At 37.8% G+C, this 12,695-nt stretch overlaps 2 protein-coding genes across 3 annotated transcripts; both read left to right on the plus strand.

Moving 5' to 3' along the window:
* Positions 1-2,101: 2,101 nt before the first annotated feature.
* On the plus strand, positions 2,102-4,401 carry LOC117628353 (U-box domain-containing protein 52-like). The gene is made up of 5 exons (XM_034360780.1): positions 2,102-2,729; positions 3,087-3,205; positions 3,319-3,437; positions 3,641-3,816; positions 3,941-4,401. Exons 1-5 carry the CDS (start codon positions 2,387-2,389, stop codon positions 3,958-3,960), a joined length of 777 nt encoding a protein of 258 aa, XP_034216671.1. The 5' UTR covers positions 2,102-2,386; the 3' UTR covers positions 3,961-4,401.
* Positions 4,402-4,819: 418 nt separating this feature from the next.
* LOC117627372 (DEAD-box ATP-dependent RNA helicase 20) lies at positions 4,820-9,002 on the plus strand. 2 transcript variants are annotated; one of them, XR_004585765.1, is made up of 10 exons: positions 4,820-5,135; positions 5,254-5,879; positions 5,983-6,162; positions 6,256-6,417; positions 6,503-6,657; positions 7,003-7,095; positions 7,200-7,285; positions 7,374-8,293; positions 8,436-8,666; positions 8,765-9,002. XR_004585765.1 is itself a non-coding variant. In XM_034359442.1 (10 exons), the coding sequence occupies exons 1-10, from the start codon at positions 5,080-5,082 to the stop codon at positions 8,863-8,865; spliced, it is 1,917 nt and encodes a 638-aa protein (XP_034215333.1). In that variant the 5' UTR covers positions 4,824-5,079; the 3' UTR covers positions 8,866-9,002. The 2 variants fall into 2 exon arrangements, 1 of the variants encoding a protein (XP_034215333.1); XM_034359442.1 differs by having other exon boundaries at positions 4,824-5,135; positions 7,374-7,600.
* The last annotated feature ends 3,693 nt before the right edge of the window (positions 9,003-12,695 follow it).

A 12,695-nucleotide genomic window follows, 5' to 3' on the forward strand; every position in this document is an offset into this window, starting at 1 on the left:
AAAAACCAAAATTCTCAGAATTTTTTTAAAAAAATAAATACCTAGCCATATTCTTCATTTCCCACACCAAAACTCTATATAAATTCCTCTCCTCATATCTCATGTGAAAAACCACCAAAAAATTTACTAAAACAGACACTATGCATATAAATAGGAAACCACTTACCCGGACTAGTGCCTCCCGATGGAACTGCTCTTATTCAAACTTTATATGATATACATGGCAAATCATCCAGTAGATACGCATGGCCATGATCAGTGCAGGCTTACCAAACAGTGCACAAAATGAAATCATGACAGAGCACAGCATGCACCATATGTTCGTATCAATTTGACGTGTGGAGAATGGTTTGGCCGTAAGAGTTATATCAACTAAATTAATGTAATGATCGGTTCATAAAAAGTAGCGGAGCTTAAGACATGTCAACTAGAATTCTAAGATGAACTTTAATTAACCCATGTCTAAGAGTTTGGAACTGTTTTCCCATCTATTCCTTTCTACTTGTATACCTTCATCATTAGCAACAATTTTATTAGAAAGTTTTAGAGATCACGTCCATAGCGGGGATAATAAGTGAACATAAACTTCATGGCATATCAAAATAGACCCTTTTGATACGAGGTATATTGGGAGAGAAGGGATCGAACTTATGACCTCAAGTGGTAGGATAAATACTCTTAACTACTTAAATTACAAATCCTTTGATCAAAGTAGACTTTAAAATATAACAACGTGGACGTTAATGCATGTCAATGAGAATCTAATAAGAAAGATGAACCATAAAAATTTAACAGGGTTAAGACTCTTCATGTGTGATTAGTAAATGCAAACTTTATGATAAAAAAAGGTTTCTCACACACACACACTACTACGGTGACGTGAGAGTTCGAACCTAAAACCACTAATTTGTAAGTCACAACCATTTTCTATTAGGTTAAACCTCAACAGCAATTAAAGAGTAACTTTAATTAATGCGTATGTATAAAGGATGAAACTATTTATATCAGATGAAATCATTTATGGGCTCTAAGCTCAAGTAAAAAGATGTCCAATCTGGGCCCAAGAAAAAGTAAATAATATTTTTATTTACTTATTCTATTTATTTTAAAAGAGCCACAAATTACCTTCATCTAAAGCCCATGTTTTTGAACTTATTGAATAAAAGATTTGTCTACTTAGGAAATCCCAATGTAAACTTTATTTAAATCCTATAGCAGAGCAACATAAGAACAAAATCCAATTGTAGCTGTGTCTTGTCTGGTCCGTATCCAAATTCCTTGGTGGCATCCTATGACTAGGAAACGTGTAATTCATTATGTTTTTTTCAGACTTCATTTTGTAATGCAGCTAATGGTAACCATATTGTATAATCTTCCTTAATTAATCAAGTGAAAACGATATCATTTTCTTTGCTTTAAGCTAGCTTGTTTTGACTCCATGATTAGAAATACCGAGTTCAAATGGATGAACAGTTAGCTTCTAATTGAGTAAAAACTTTTAGATTTAAGAAAGTAATGTTACACGGATCACATTTACATTTTTTTTCCTTTTTTAGAAGAGTGAGCACGGAGTTAAAGTGGGCCCAAAACGGGTGCCCAAGCCCGAACAAACAAGGGGATCAAGCCCAAAGAAAAAACAAGAGCTTAAATTTGATTGCTTGTGGATCAATCTATGATTAAGATGGCACCACAATGTCAATAACGTTGGACAGTTGAGGGTAAGAAAAAAGTATATATTGTTTGACAGGTGCACACTTTGGAAACCTATTTTTTGTGGACAATATATGTATCACATGTAATTTGGAAACCTGTTTGTATGCATGCCAAATATATGTGAGAAGTCTTGTGACACGACAAGGCGTCGGTAGAACATAGGCTTTGAGTTCTCTGCAAGAAATTCCTAACACTTTGGCACTATGCATGGAACGGAATATATGGCCTGCTTTTCTTTGTGTTGTTCTAGTAATAAAGACCACATTCTACAAGAGCTCATGCTTTTGCCTAACTTTGTAGGGTCATCAAATTCAACCCATCTTATTTTTAAACACCATCCATACAGCTATTCCCAAGGTCAATTCCTAAGGCCTAGCAAAACTAGAATCTATGGAGGAGAAAAAAAAACCATGAAAGTTGAATTTCTTTTAGACCAAAAGGCACCTTTGCAGAAGAGAGGGGGCTACATGACATATGAAAGAGCCTAAGCATTGACAAAAGAGAATCTCTCCCTTTTTTTTTCTCCCCTCTTCTCTTGGTGGCTTTGAGAGCAACGACTCTTTCACTATAAAACTGCCAAGTGAATAGCATCCAGTCTTGTTACCTTCGCTTCCTGTCATCTCTTTCTGTCAATTTTCTTTTTGTCACCCTACTTCTGATTCGTTACCCCTCTATGGAAGAAAAAGAGTATGTTCAGGTGGAAGCCAAGGATTTTTATAAGAGATATAGTGCACGAGCGTTGTCACCAGAGATTGTTGTGGTAAAAGAGGAGATAGAAGAAGAGATAGAAGAAGAGATAGAAGAGGAGATAAAAGAGGAGATAGTAGAGGAGAGCAGGAGTTGTAGTACCGCTGCGGGCGGCACTAGCATAGATAGAGTTCTCAAGGATGTATATGTTGCTGTTGGTAAAGATGACACAGATGTTCTGAAATGGACGCTTGATAATGCTGTTTCCCCTGGCACTCGGGTTTTTCTAGTCCATGTCTTCCCTCCAATCACCTACATCCCTACACCAGGTAACGCCAATGTACTTGTTCATGTTTCTTTGTGTGTTATATATATGGGATTCTGATCAGATCAGAGTCAGACACAACAAATTGATTTTGAGGGTTTTGATCAGTGATCAAACAACACTTCATGCTCACAAATTGTTTTTTTGACCAAGTTCTTGTTTCTGCAGTCTAGTCTAATCTGTATCAGACTGGATGGTTGTGTTTGCTTCACATGTGCTCTGTTATAATCTTATAAGAATTGAATTGGTATCACGAAGATATGAAAGGGGATTACTTTAATATTTTGCGACTTTTGTATGTTGAAGTATCAAATCCTAAGCAATTTTCTTTTCTATTTTCTCTTTGTGAAATGCTGAGTAGTTGGAAGATTAGCAAAGAGCCAATTGACTGAAGATCAAGTGAGATTACACATTAATGAAGAGAGTAACAAGAGGAGGAACCTGTTGCAGAAATATGTGAGCTTGTGCAATGATGCTAAGGTGTGGATTATACTCTGCCCCCCACCCACCATAGCATATGTTGCCAAAAACCAATATATAATTTCAATTTGTCTGATGATGAATGAAAACTTGTGGTTTTCATGTGACTGCAGGTAACAGTGGAGACAATGCTCCTTGATAGCAAGGACACAGCAAAAGCAATTCTTGATCTCATACCTGTTCTTAGCATCATCCACCTTGTCATAGGAACCAAAAGACCACCTCACTCAAGGTATGTTTGCCTGTTTTCCTTTCTTCCACCAACATGAAATTCGGCCATTTGTACCACATTTACTGACGACATACATTGTTAATCACATTAAGTAGGTCTCACGTTTCACAAGAGATGCAATTCACAATGTGTTCGATAAGTCTGTTACATGCACAGCAGTGAACTTGGCATTTAACTAACAAGGTCAAATTCATGTTGTTCAGGCGAGTGCAGAAAAAATTGTCATTAGGAGAGTTTGTTAGGAAGAATGCGCCGGACTTTTGTGAGGTTAGCATTATTCATGAAGGCAAGAAGGTGGAGGCCGATCAGCAAATAAATGGCCCGATCATGCCGGCAAATACTCACTACCCTGAAAGAAGCTTCTTCGCATGCTTTCCAGGCAAGTTCAATTCAGATGCATAAACACTCTCTACCATTTTTTTTTATATGCAGTTCTTTTTTCTTTTAAAGGGATTTATATATACAGATTACATACATTACTCATGAAACATTTTGATAGACAGTGAGCTGCAAGATTTCTTAAGCAGCAGCAACAGCAAAAGCAAAAGCAGTGACAGAGATGATCAAACAAACTCAGCTATGCACTGTGGAAAATGGGAGGCCAAAGACTCGAGTTTATGACAGAGATGAAATGGGAAGGTAGAAGACTGGCAAGCTGAAGATGCAGAACAGGACCTGTTAGTTAACAATAATTATAACCCCATATTTGGTTGTTAATTAGATGAAGAATTAGAGTTAATAATGCAGAAGATGGAAGATTGAAGATGGAAGGAAAAGCAAGGGAGGGTTTCAAGTTTATGAAACAATCCCAAGTCCCAACAACTCAATGTGGAGGACACTATTTTTATGGGGAAAGAGTCAAAGAGGGTCTAATTATAACACACATAAAAGAAATTATGTAGGAATGAAATGAGTTCATATTTTTTTTTCATGTTGGATATTTACAATGAGACAATCATTTCTATCTTCTCCTAATTGTATATATATATAATCGATCGGTTTTAAGAAATTCACAATTCTAGAAAATTCATCATCTTCATCCTCACTTGTATGTATTTCTGTAAATAATTTTTGAAATTGAAATTAAATTAAATACATACAAATGAGGTTGAAGGGGATGAATTCTCTAGAAGGGTGAAATTCTCAGAAACGATCAAATATAGTTGAATACCTTTTATCAATTGGGAATTGCAGAATGAGTAGAGGAATATAGCCAATATTAATGGCTAAATCATATGAATTGCATGTGAACCCGTCAAATCTACGGTTCCCAGAACGCCACGTGTCCTGGAATAAAACTGAGACGTTCACCTAAGTAGCAATTTTCTTTTTGGACCGACACTTGAAAAAATATCTTCGCAAGTAGAATTTCCCTCCGTCAAAACAACAACCCATAAATAGATGAGATGAGAATACTTCCATCGTCCCAGACCGCGTTTTTTCCATACTTAAACAAAAACTAGATCTCCGGCAAAACAAAAAAACACCACAGCAAACGCAAACCGAAACTCAAATCTAAACAAATTCCAATTTGATCCCTTTTAAGGGTTTTCTTTTTGTTCTTAGTTTGGTTTTCTTCTTCGAAACCCTAACGGATCGCAAACCCTAGAACAGTAGCAGAACCATTGTAATTCTATCATTGATGTACGCCTACGACAACAGATACACCGACGTCAACTCCTACCGTGAGCGCCGAAGGTACTACCCCAACTCAATTCCATTGTTTTTCATATCCCTGTTTTGGTTCATTTCTTTTTATCTTTGAATTTTGAATTTTCGTAATTTATGTTCGATTATGTAATTGCCTATTTTGCAGTGACCTAATGGGTCCAGCGCCTGCGGTGGCTCCGCCAGCGGGCCCCGCCTATGGCCGTGGCGGTGGGTCAGCCCCGTATGCAGGCCCAACGCCTCCGGTCGCCCCGTATTCTGGACGAGTAGCCGGACCGGTAACCGGTCCAGGGGACTTTAATGGGTACCCGACGTTCCAGCCCCCTTCGGGTCGGTTCAATATTGGGCGAGGTGGTGGTAATGGGAGTTTTGGTGGCAGAGCCTCCAATGGTCATATTGTTGGTGGAAGGGGCCGTGGCGGTGGTGGTAGGTTTGGTGGTGGTAGGGATTTTGATGGAGGCCGTGGCGGTGGCGGTAGGAGCTCTGGTTTTAGCCGCGGTGGAAGTGCGGGTTTTAGCGGTGGGCGTGGATTTGGAGGAAGAGGAGGAGGTAGACATAGCGGTTCATCAAGAGGAGACTTGGATAACATTGTGCTTCCCAAGCAAGATTTTGGGAGCTTGGTACCTTTTGAGAAGAATTTCTATGTTGAGAGCTCTTCGGTGAGGGCAATGTCAGAGCAGGAGGTTATGGTGTATCGCAACAGGCGGGAGATTACCGTCGAAGGGCATGATATCCCAAAGCCGATTCAGATGTTTGAGGATGCGAATTTCCCTGGTATTGCCTTTCTGATAAATACTGTTGAGTATTTTGTTATTACTAATGTAGAGTTTTTTTTGTTTGTGCTAGTAGCTAATTTTGGTGTAATTTGATGTGCTAGATTACTGCCTTGATGCTATTGCAAAATTGGGTTTTGTTGAACCAACACCAATTCAGGCTCAAGGATGGCCAATGGCATTAAAGGGTAGAGATTTAGTTGGAATTGCCGAGACTGGTTCTGGTAAGACTTTGTCCTATCTGCTGCCAGCTTTGGTGCATATTAGCGCACAGCCTCGGTTAGGTCAGTATTACTTACCCTTTCTGTTCAGGTCCCACTCTCTGTCTCCCTGCAATCGACACTGAGTTTGGTTATTCTTTTGTCAAAAACATTCAGTGCCAGGTGAAGGTCCTATTGTGCTAGTATTAGCACCTACTCGAGAATTGGCAGTTCAAATTCAGGAAGAATCTTCAAAATTTGGCTCACGTTCTAATATTAGGAGTACTTGCATTTATGGTGGTGCTCCAAAAGGACCCCAGATACGGGATCTTAAAAGAGGTACTTGTTAATTATTCAGTTCCTTTTGTCAGTTCATAAATGGCAGTCTACATATGGTAACGGCCTAACTTCTACCATGTGGCAGGGGTTGAGATTGTCATAGCTACACCTGGCCGACTGATAGATATGTTGGAAGCACAGCACACAAATTTGCGAAGAGTGACCTACCTAGTTTTGGATGAGGCTGACAGGATGTTGGACATGGGGTTTGAGCCTCAGATAAGGAAAATTGTATCACAAGTACGTTACTTTTACATCATTTACTCTGCTTCGTTGATAACTGCTAAAAATGATATTTTCTTTTTCTTCAAAGATCTAACAATATAATAAATACAACCGTTAACTGCTTCAGAATGGTTTGTATGGAATTTTATAAATATTATATGTTGGACTTACCTGATGTGCTTGACCAGTGATTGTTGTTACTTGAGAGACTTTATAGATCTGTTCTTCTTTTGACGTGTATCTCTCTGCTGCTAACAAGTTTGTGATGTAAATAGAAATTAGGCTGCCAATGTTGACGCATTTTAGTGTTCTAAAGTATAGCCTAGGAAGTGCATTTAATCAAGTTTAATTTTCTTACAGACCCGACCAGATCGGCAGACATTGTATTGGAGTGCCACATGGCCAAGGGAGGTTGAAACTTTAGCAAGGCAGTTTTTACGTAACCCATATAAGGTTTCTTTTACTCCGTATTAATATGATATTTTAGCTTGCTTGTGCAGTTATACGTCTATGTGAATTGAGACATAACGATCTGATATGAATTGTTTTATTTTTAGGTAATCATTGGATCATCAAGTCTTAAAGCAAATCAATCTATAAAACAAGTTGTTGAAGTTGTGTCAGATGGGGAGAAATATAATAGGTCTGTCTCTTGAGCTCAACTTCTGAGTACGGGAAAAGGTTGATGTTTTTGATTTGTGGTTAAATGCTTCAAATTGTTTTGTTGGCAGGCTGATCAAACTGCTCAAAGAAGCAATCGTTGGGAGCCGAATTCTGATATTTGTCGAGACGAAAAAGGGATGTGACCAAGTTACTAAGCAATTGAGGATGGATGGATGGCCAGCTCTATCCATTCACGGTGATAAAAACCAGGCCGAAAGGGACTGGGTCTTGGCTGAGTTTAAAAGTGGAAGGAATCCTATAATGACTGCCACTGATGTGGCTGCGCGGGGTCTTGGTAGGATAACTGTGTGCTAGGATTCTTAGGTGTCTTATAAATTTAGGTCTTGAATTTCAAAGATGGCGAGTCGGCCGGCTGCTGTCCAGTTCCTGAGAATATAATTTGTGGTTTGGGTGTGAAGGCAGGTGCCATCATATGTGATGATTGGGACTGTTTATCTTTTCCTATCCTCCTTTAAGCATCATACTTTCTGCTTCACCAAGGGAAGTTGGATTGAGGGGCAATATTGGTATCTCCTGCTTGTACAATGCCCCCTGTGATAGATAACTCTTTGGATACTACCTTATTCTGAAAGCTCATGTTACATGGACACCAGGAGCTAGGTTTCACTGGAATGGCACGGGTAACTTCCTAATATTGTTTGGGTGGTATGCCATATTATTGTATGCAAGCCATTATGTTTTTATTGGTCCGGAAAGTCGTGCATATTGTTTTGTATACATGGGGCAGTTGATATTCGTATGGCTATCTCTACAAGGATAGTTGTCAATTGTTTGCACAAGAGGTTCCTAAAATGGCTTGGCTCCTCCTTTCAAGTGTCTAAGTAACATGGTTGAAGTTTATTGGCCCCCATCCACAGTTATGGAGCTGGGTATCCTCGCAGCCCGGTTGACTCACACATGCTTGTTCATTTGATTGGATATGGGAAGTGATGGTAGTGAAGCTGCTCCTTATCCCTGCTAGGTTAAGGTGGGCACATTTACGTGATGAATGTGTTGTCTTTAATTTGATCTTCAGATCTCAGGGGTGCAGGGATAAGGTTGTTTGCAGTTTTCTCCATTTTTTGTCCCTTGCACATCATTTGGCCTCACTTCTGTTTTGTTTGTTGTAGATGTGAAGGACATAAAATGCGTGATCAATTATGATTTTCCATCAAGCCTAGAGGATTATGTCCACAGAATTGGACGAACTGGTCGTGCAGGGGCAACAGGAACTGCTTTAACCTTTTTCACACACGCAAATGCGAAATTTGCTAGGGAACTAATCAAGATCCTGCAAGAAGCAGGTCAGGTGGTGAGCCCCGCATTGGCTGCAATGTCCCGGTCAAGTGGTAGTTTCGGAGGTAGTTCCACTCTTCTGGATGTGGTGGCATATATGTGTGAATTTGTTGGGTTGGTGAATAATTTGGTTTTTGGTTTTTGGTTTTTTGTTTTCAAGCAGGCTCTGGAGGGAACTTCCGCAATAGAGGCCGAGGAGGAGGATTTGGGAATCGGATTTCGGGTTCGAATACTGTTCCTATTGGTTACAAGAGACCATGGTAGTCTCTGTATCGCAGCTCAGCTGGCTAACGTGTCTACTTCGGTTTGAAACAAGAAAGACGAGTGTATTGGAAACATGCTATTTTTAGAGTTATCCTAATGATATGATTGATTTTATGCATTGGAAATTTGTTTCGCTATACCAATTAGTTTTTTTGTCAGTTCTTCTAAGATAACATGAGACGAGTTAGGAGCAAACTCAATCACGTCAGCAAAGAATTAAGTTCACAATTAAGTTGTAATTTTGTCTCATGGGCCTTCATAGCCCAAAAGAAAAAGGTTTTCAGTTTTTATGGTCTCAGTTGTTATGAGCAAACCCTTAAAACTATAACGGCCGGCCCAATCCAGCCCCCTCATAAATCCCCAAAACTCGAACAATACATGGGCCTGGAAAAGGCATTTAGGGTTTGTATTCGAGAATTTTGCTAACGTCAGTAGCTTATGTACTCCCAAACGTTAGTGAAATCTGATGCATTGTAGGATTTACATGTACCAACGGACGTTGGCGAGTGGCTGACGTAGCATTGTTCTTGTATTGGAAGACGTCGAATGAATATGAATGGAGCTTCGTGTTCAATTATTGAAGTTGGAAGGAGAACAATGACTTCAATTGGATCTTACTAGTGCATTGTCCTGTAATAGTAGATGGAGATGGTGGGATGGGGTCTGGTCTATTTGAATTTTCAACGTTTGGAGATGGTTAAAAAGCAATGACAACGACAACAATGCCTTTTGGCTAAGCTTTGTGGCAGAAAATAAAAGAGCACACCAACTCTGCTGTGGACTTTGGAGCCTGGCACTGGCTGGACCAATATGTCTCCATCCAAACATGGTCCCACTTCCTTCAGAGTTCAGAAAGAGATAGGTTGGTAGGTAGGTTTTGTGTTTGTATTCCAAATATATCTAATAATCCGTGTTACACGAAATTCAATGACTAGATTAGAAATCCGTAACTAATCCTTAACATAAAATATTTAATAAAATATTTCTCTAGCCAAAGTATCAAACAGTAGCTTTATAGCTATAATCTTCGCGAATCAAATATCGCATGAAGCGATTTAGTCTTCTTAATATAGGGTTTGTATTAAAGAAAAATTGTGTAAGATAAGAGTGAATTAATGGCTAGTTTTTAGAGTAAAAGAGGAAAACTAATTTGTATATGCATATGCTGGGTTGGTGTTCACACGTCAAATTACTATGCAAGTTCCTAATGCTGAGGGCCGCTGTCTCCCCAAGTGCTTGCTTGCTTATATAGATTTTGTGCTTTTCCTCTCAGTGGTAGGTGGAAAGGCCTATCCATGGTATATGCTCATGCAATGCAATATAAGTGGAAAGCCATATATCTATCCATCATCTGTAGTGGGTTTCTTTTTCCAACTCAAACCCTAATGGTATTGGTAGGGTCCACTATGGATAATTATGAGCTGGACAACTTTTCATATTACCAGTGTGTGTGTGGTGGTGAGATTATTATTATTATTCAATAATAAAATCAGAAAAATAGATGGAATGATGGTTTTCTGCTCCTTTGGATCATTGCCCTGATAAGCCAAGTGCTCAATTCTGCAATGTAAATTTGTCCATCACATCATCAAACTGTGACAATCTAATCATAAAAATAAAAAAAAGCAGAAAAAAGAAAACATGACATGACCATCTTTAGTGGAAGCAAAAAACACTGTGAAAGGAAAGTGGGAAAGACCTCAGTTTCTGTCTTCATTTTGTTTGTTTCCACAATTCCACAATTCCACTCTGGAGTGCTACCCTCTTTTTCCTCCTATTCCTTTCTGTATATGAAAACTAAAGTAATGTCTTTATCTGGAATGCATCTAGCTCTTCTTTCTGTCAAGGGAGGTGATGTTGATGCTCCCAAACTCATGGGTTTAGGACAAATGTTGGGGTAATTTAATTTCTTAATAACTTATTGTTAATCTTGAACATGGATGCATGTAAGGATTTGGTTAATATGATATCCGAGCTTTCTTTTATAAGTGTGTTCGATTCTCGTTCTCCACTTCTGTGTTAATTTGCATATAGGGCAAGAGTTGTACTTATATGACTCTGGTTTTTCCCCTATCAGTTTGATGAATAATGAAAACCAAATACATAATTAAAACAATAAATTAATATAATGCATATCAATCTTTAATTAGTGGTTCAAATAATAGAATTGAAAATACGTGTGACTGCAATATCAGGGGCTTAAAACAAATTTTGCTTGGGGAAGATCTATAAAAAGTTAAAATAAATAATTAAAACATGTATAATAATAGCATTTAGTTATTGAATAATATATATTAAATAATTTGTAATATTGGTGTTTGTACTTTGTGGGGGTGGAGGTGGAGGTGGAGTTGGGTGGGGAAGCTGACTCAGGTGAGCATATATCTCAAGTGGATGTCTACTAAGCACCACCTAACCAAGAATATAACTCCTAAATTAATAAAGTTGACCACATTACTGAATTAATTAATATTTGATTAGACAAGTAAACGGATTATTAGATACGTTTGACATTCTTTCTCACCTTCACTTTCATTTCATGCATGCATTCCACAAGACCAGCACTAATTTATAATATAAATTACATAATAATAATATAATATAAAATAATAAATAAGATCATCTTCTTCTTGGATCGATTGTGGTAAAACCTAAAGAACATATCTATGATACTTCCCTTATCCTATGTATGGAAGAAGATACTCCTATTTTTTGTAAATCACAGTTTGACATAAATGTAAAAATAATTTATAAATCACAGTTTGACATAAATGTAAAAATAATTTATGAACAGAAATGTAGGAGTTCTTACTTACGGAAAAAAATGAAATATTTTCCTAAAAAGAATAATTTTAGGAAGATAAATATTGGCAAAAAACAATTAAAAAAAACTAAAGGAAAATAATAATAATTTAGGAAGGTAAGGGATAAGTCCCATCTTCTGGGCCCTCCCTAGGTCTTCTCCCTCCTCTCCTCCTTCCAGAGTGGAACTTGGGCCCTTCTCCACAACTCATTCCAAATCCCATATATCATCAATTCATGAATCATGTCCTTCTTTCACTTTGTACCATAATATAACACGATGTGCACCCTTAAAGAGAAGCACTTATACAAAACAAGAAAATTGGACGGCTGTGTGGCCTTCCATGCATCCCTCACCATTGATTCAAAACAGTCGTATAGCAAAGGACTTGTGGTTCGAGTTAACCTACACTTGATGTCTTTTGTTTGACTTTCTCCAATATCACTCATATAAAATATAAATATATATATTTATAATCGTATTGTAAGGATTGTCGTTCAAGTTAACTCATGTATTCTATGTCATTAAATATCACGACATCACAATTACATGAATACTTGAACAAAACTAATAATGTGTAAAATTTTAGTTTATGTTTTGATTAGGTCTTGTTAAGTTAGTAGATTCTAATCCAACTCTACCAATTCCAATTTTGCCATTTCGTTTTTGCATTATTACATGTATTCAACATTTTGTTAACCAACGATTCGATCAAGAAAAAGATAATTGCCGTGAACATAAATAACTTTTGATTTTGATCTGAATCAAAGTTTCAAGTTGTAAACTAATCTTCAACCCTTTTTTCTCTTTATCTGTTTTTTTTTCCCATGAAAAAAGGGTTGAAGATTAGTTTAACATTATCCGGTTGAGATCCTGAAAAAAATCAAGTTCATAGAAGGCAAAATTGGCAGGTGCAGTGCGCACATGAAGCACGTGCACAGAATAAGTCACGAGTTTAAGTTGTCCTGCCCGTGACAAAGACAAACTTTATTGTTCAACATTTTTATCGTTAGTTTTCACGAAATTG

Source organism: Prunus dulcis, chromosome 5 (assembly GCF_902201215.1).
Source record: "Prunus dulcis chromosome 5, ALMONDv2, whole genome shotgun sequence".
NCBI lineage: Eukaryota > Viridiplantae > Streptophyta > Magnoliopsida > Rosales > Rosaceae > Prunus > Prunus dulcis.

Bases quoted from the DNA above. Each gene is read 5' to 3' on its own strand.
- LOC117628353 (XM_034360780.1), top strand. From the start codon at position 2,387: ATGGAAGAAAAAGAGTATGTTCAGGTGGAAGCCAAGGATTTTTATAAG. The intron at 3,206-3,318 runs GTGTGGATTATA...ATGTGACTGCAG, and splicing joins GCTTGTGCAATGATGCTAAG to GTAACAGTGGAGACAATGCT. The intron at 3,817-3,940 runs GCAAGTTCAATT...TTTGATAGACAG, and splicing joins CTTCTTCGCATGCTTTCCAG to TGAGCTGCAAGATTTCTTAA.
- LOC117627372 (XM_034359442.1), top strand. From the start codon at position 5,080: ATGTACGCCTACGACAACAGATACACCGACGTCAACTCCTACCGTGAG. The intron at 5,136-5,253 runs GTACTACCCCAA...CCTATTTTGCAG, and splicing joins TCCTACCGTGAGCGCCGAAG to TGACCTAATGGGTCCAGCGC. The intron at 7,286-7,373 runs GTCTGTCTCTTG...TTTTGTTGGCAG, and splicing joins GATGGGGAGAAATATAATAG to GCTGATCAAACTGCTCAAAG.